Genomic DNA, 5000 nt, shown 5'->3' on the forward strand with positions numbered 1-5000 from the left:
GAAGAGGCTGAGAAGAATGCCCCTGCCATCATCTTCATTGATGAGATTGATGCCATTGCACCCAAGCGTGAAAAGGTATGTGGCTATCTTCTGCTGCTTCTCCCCTCTCCCTACAGTTCCAAGCAGTTGGTTAAATTTTATTAAGCCAAATGACATGGTCACAGTGTCAATAGTGGAAACTTTTATTGTGAATTTCAGATGATTACTAGTAGAAATACCTTCCTGCTCCCTTATTTTTTATTGATTGTTTATTGTGCGAGAAGTGCCTATCTCTCCTCTCCTCTTCTCTTCTCCTCTCCATCTCCCTCCCCTTCCTCATGCACTCCCCATTGTATTTAGCTAACAAGATTTTTTCATTCAGACACATGGTGAGGTGGAAAGACGTATAGTGTCACAGCTGCTAACTCTTATGGATGGCCTCAAGCAACGAGCCCATGTTATTGTTATGGCTGCCACAAACCGCCCCAACTCCATCGACCCGGCACTCAGGCGATTTGGACGCTTTGACAGGGAGGTTGACATCAGTATCCCAGACACTACAGGTATGGTACCCATTTTCTTTTTCATATCCTTTTCCGTCTTATTAACTTTGATCTATCTGTTATGTTCTCTTAAGTGTGTGTGTGTGTGTGAAAATTTCTGATGCTTTATTCACTATTATGATCCCTCATGAATATATATTTGATAAAAAAAAAATAAATAAATAAATTCACCATTTCCTCAAACCTCCAGTTTGTTCGAGGGCCATAATATCATTTCATCATTTTTCTCATGCCATACAGGTCGTCTGGAGATTTTGCGCATCCACACAAAGAATATGAAGCTGTCAGATGATGTGGACCTGGAACAGATTGCAGCAGAAACCCATGGCCATGTTGGTGCTGACTTGGCAGCCCTGTGTTCAGAGGCTGCACTCCAGCAAATCAGAGAAAAGATGGACCTCATAGATCTAGATGATGACCAGATTGATGCTGAGGTAGGTTGATATAAATCTGTTCAGAAGGAAAGGTATTTTCCTGTTTAATGTGAAAGGGAAAAAAAAATTATATTTATACTATGTTTGTTTTAGTTATCAAAGTTTTTCAACATTGCCTTTAACTTTGTGTTCTAGGTATTGAATTCCCTGGCTGTCTCTATGGACAACTTTAGGTTTGCTATGGGTAAGAGCACACCATCAGCTCTGCGTGAGACAGTGGTGGAAGTGCCCAACACCACTTGGAACGATATTGGTGGTCTCGAAAATGTCAAGAGAGAATTGCAGGTAGGTTGGCTATCTGGTAAAAAAGAAAGGTGTACTTCTATGTTGGCAGGTTGTTTTGATTTCCATAACAATCCCCCTTTAATAGATTGATAAATTTGGTTTGGTCTTTTACAAAATAATTGTAATATTGTAAGAAGCTTTTGTGTGATTGAGTAGTACAAAACAAGTTTATTCATCAAAACTGTTCTACCTGTAGGAACTTGTGCAGTACCCTGTAGAGCATCCGGATAAATTCCTCAAGTTCGGCATGACCCCCAGCAAGGGTGTGCTCTTCTATGGGCCTCCTGGTTGTGGTATGTATTTTATTTGAGAGATTTTCTTGTAAAAAGAAAAAGTACGCACACGCACACGCACATACATACATACATACATACATACATACATACATACATACATACATACATACATACATACATACATACATACATACATACATATATATATATATATATATCAATCATACTACTACATATTACTTGATAAAGTAATCAGAAACTTCACAGGAAGACCATTGTAATTCCAGTTGGTTGAGATGTACAGCCTTCCTAGAACCCATTTGAAAAGTTTTGTACAGCATGTGAATTATATCCGATTGTGAAAACCCCCAATTCTTTCTTTTTCAGGTAAGACCCTCCTGGCCAAGGCTATTGCCAATGAGTGCCAGGCCAACTTCATTTCCATCAAGGGCCCTGAACTCCTTACTATGTGGTTTGGTGAATCTGAAGCCAATGTCAGGGATGTGTTTGACAAGGTATGTACATCTTGGAAAGAAACTAATACCTTGCAGCTGTCTCCCTAGTAATTTTATCCCATTTCCTAACCCTGTTTGCTGTATGAAGAATTGGGAAATTTATTTTATAAAACTTGTTGTATACTAACGACAGTCCTTAAGGAACCCCAACATTAATAACAATGTTTCGCCTCAGGCACGTTCAGCAGCACCTTGTGTTCTATTCTTTGATGAATTAGACAGTATTGCCAAGGCACGAGGTGGCTCTGCTGGTGATGCTGGTGGAGCAGCTGACCGAGTTATCAACCAGGTGAGTAAATTTTTTTTTATCATTTGTTTATAGCTATATGCAGAAAGCAATGTTACTTCAGGATGTTTTTAAAATTCAGTAATGTGTGAACAAGTATTGCCTATGCAAACTATTCACCAGTCATTGGCAAAGTATAACCACCATATTTGCATCAGGTTCTGACTGAGATGGACGGCATGGGAGCGAAGAAGAACGTGTTCATCATTGGTGCCACCAACCGACCTGACATCATTGACCCAGCCATTCTTCGTCCTGGCCGTCTAGATCAGCTCATCTACATCCCTCTGCCGGACGAGAAGTCACGCGTACAGATCCTGAAGGCTTGCATGAGGAAGTCTCCAGTGGCAAAGGTACGAGGAAAAATTCTTGATTTTATTCAGTGAAATTAAGTTTTTTTAATGTTTGGATCTTTCACTATATATATATATATATATATATATATATATATATATATATATATATATATATATATATATATATATATATATATATATTTATTGTGTGTGTGTATATACTTTATTTAATAGAATCGTGCAATCAGAGACTAAGCAGTCCCCTTTTTTATTTCACTTTGCCAGAGTGTTGACCTGGATTACCTTGCCAAGGTCACTCATGGTTTCTCAGGTGCAGATTTGACTGAAATTTGCCAGCGTGCATGCAAACTTGCCATCAGACAAGCCATTGAGGCTGATATTCGCCGAGAGAGGGAAAGAGCAGCAGGAGATACTATGGATGTAAGTAATATCATTTTGATTTGTAGATAGAAGGAATTTCACTTCAAACAATTCTAATTAGAGGTTGGGGCAGTGCATATATGAGTAGTTCAACAATGCCATTTGATTAAGGCTCCCTTGCTCTAAATGTATACGAGTAATGTTTTCTATTCACCTGGGCAGATGGAGGAAGAGGATCCCGTTCCCGAAATCACCCGTGACCACTTTGAGGAGGCCATGAAGTTTGCCCGTCGGTCAGTGTCAGACAATGACATCAGAAAATACGAGATGTTCTCACAGACGCTACAGCAGAGCCGAGGCCTGGGATCCAATTTCAGATTCCCTGACCAGCAAGGCCAGGGCGGCAGTGGCCAGGGAGGAAACTTTGGTGCCGATGGAGAGGATGACGACCTCTATTCCTAAAGTGTGTCCCATCCCTTACCCCATCCTGCTCCTCTCCAAGGGGTTGGCTTGTGGGAAGGGTTTTGACATAGGGCATAAAATACTAGAATCATTCTGAGTGGAATGCTTGGACTATTCCTTAATATAGTGGGGGAGAACCTTTGAGTCTTGAATTTCAGGAACACATTGTAACTTTTGTTTGTCCGGAACAATAAAAAGGGGACATACAGGTATATATTTATAAAATCCCCTCCTCACACTCGAGCAGTAGTGAAATCAACAGAAGAATTATAAAACCATTTTACCAAGATGTAAACACTTTCATGATCGGTGTCCTTTTATCCCAGTGTTGGGTTGCCTGGAATAGTCTTGTTTTACTGAATCAGGCACAAGGCTTGTCTAGGCGAGATTTAAATAACACAAAATATTGTTACAAAAGGGAAAGATATTTGAGAAAAAGGTGTCAAGTATGGAGTGGTGGCCGCTGTTCGTAATAGCCCCAGTGAAGAAGGTTCGGGCTAGTCAAAAATGGAGTAGATGTGATGAATGTGCTTTGATGCATTCTTACTTAGAACGTTCTAGCTTTATTTCCTTAGCAGTTTTTTTTTTTCTTTTCTTTTTTTTTTTCTCTCTCTCTCTCATTGTAATTTATAAGTTAGATATTTTTTTATTAAGGATTTTAAATTAATTTGAGTATAATGTGCATGGAAAATTCCATTTAAAGTAATGCACTGTTTAGAGTCAATAGCAAAAGTTGAAGAGGCCATTATTAATAATTGCACTTGGGAAAACTTTTTTTTGTTTTATTTTTTTCTTTTTGGGCTCCATGAAAATCTGTATTTTTGTGGATTTGAACTTTGGCATGGAGCTTGAATGTGGTGAATGTACTCTATTCCCCATGTGTAAATGTTAAATATGTATACTTCCCTTTTCTTACACAATAAACAAAAGTCTGACTGAAATGTGGCTTTTCATTTCATTTTTCTGTTTTAGTTTTGGCTTGGACACACATGCATAAACACAGACAGGCACAAACTTTCAAAAATGGAGTTTTACATGAAACACAACCATCAAGGGAAATCTACAAAGGAAATGAACCATTATAAAAAAAAAAAAAAAAAAAAAAAAAGGAAACCAGTTAAGAAAAATCAGCATATTTATTTCCAAACTGAAAAATACTAAGGTTGACAATCATGATTATCTCCTCAAGCAATACCATTATTGCCCACTTCATAAGATTAAAAAATCACACACTTGCACCCTCTGGAAAGTATTGGGGGGAGAAACATACTCAATAACTATATTACATTTACATATATATATACCCAAATTTGATTCACAATATACAAAAATACAATGGGCATTTTATTCAATGTTTCCACTCTCTTAAATCAATAAATATACCACAGTATGTTTATACATGATACATCTGTAAATGTACAAAATATATAACAAGAGAGTTGGTACATCATTTATCATTCTTAAATTATGGGATCTTTCCCAATCAGAAAAAAAAAAAAATCTGTGGGAGGGCAACCATAAAAATACAATTGCATTAAGTAATCTCTCTCTCTATTGCTTTTT

At 37.8% G+C, this 5000-nt stretch overlaps 1 protein-coding gene across 1 annotated transcript in view; it reads left to right on the forward strand.

Annotated features, from left to right (window-relative positions):
• The window catches only part of LOC119598497 (transitional endoplasmic reticulum ATPase), a 13487-nt gene extending 9109 nt beyond the window's left edge, over nt 1-4378 (forward strand). The window contains exons 6-15 of the mRNA XM_037948124.1: nt 1-75; nt 362-542; nt 783-976; nt 1112-1261; nt 1458-1554; nt 1885-2012; nt 2188-2301; nt 2457-2651; nt 2880-3035; nt 3198-4378. The exon at nt 1-75 is cut by the window's left edge and continues 152 nt beyond it. Of these exons, the coding sequence (XP_037804052.1) occupies nt 1-75; nt 362-542; nt 783-976; nt 1112-1261; nt 1458-1554; nt 1885-2012; nt 2188-2301; nt 2457-2651; nt 2880-3035; nt 3198-3437 (1530 nt within the window). The 3' untranslated portion in view covers nt 3438-4378. The remainder of the gene's footprint in view (nt 76-361; nt 543-782; nt 977-1111; nt 1262-1457; nt 1555-1884; nt 2013-2187; nt 2302-2456; nt 2652-2879; nt 3036-3197) is intronic.
• Nucleotides 4379-5000: the final 622 nt, after the last annotated feature.

The sequence above is a fragment of the Penaeus monodon genome, chromosome 41, assembly GCF_015228065.2.
Source record: "Penaeus monodon isolate SGIC_2016 chromosome 41, NSTDA_Pmon_1, whole genome shotgun sequence".
Classification (NCBI taxonomy): Eukaryota; Metazoa; Arthropoda; class Malacostraca; order Decapoda; family Penaeidae; genus Penaeus; species Penaeus monodon.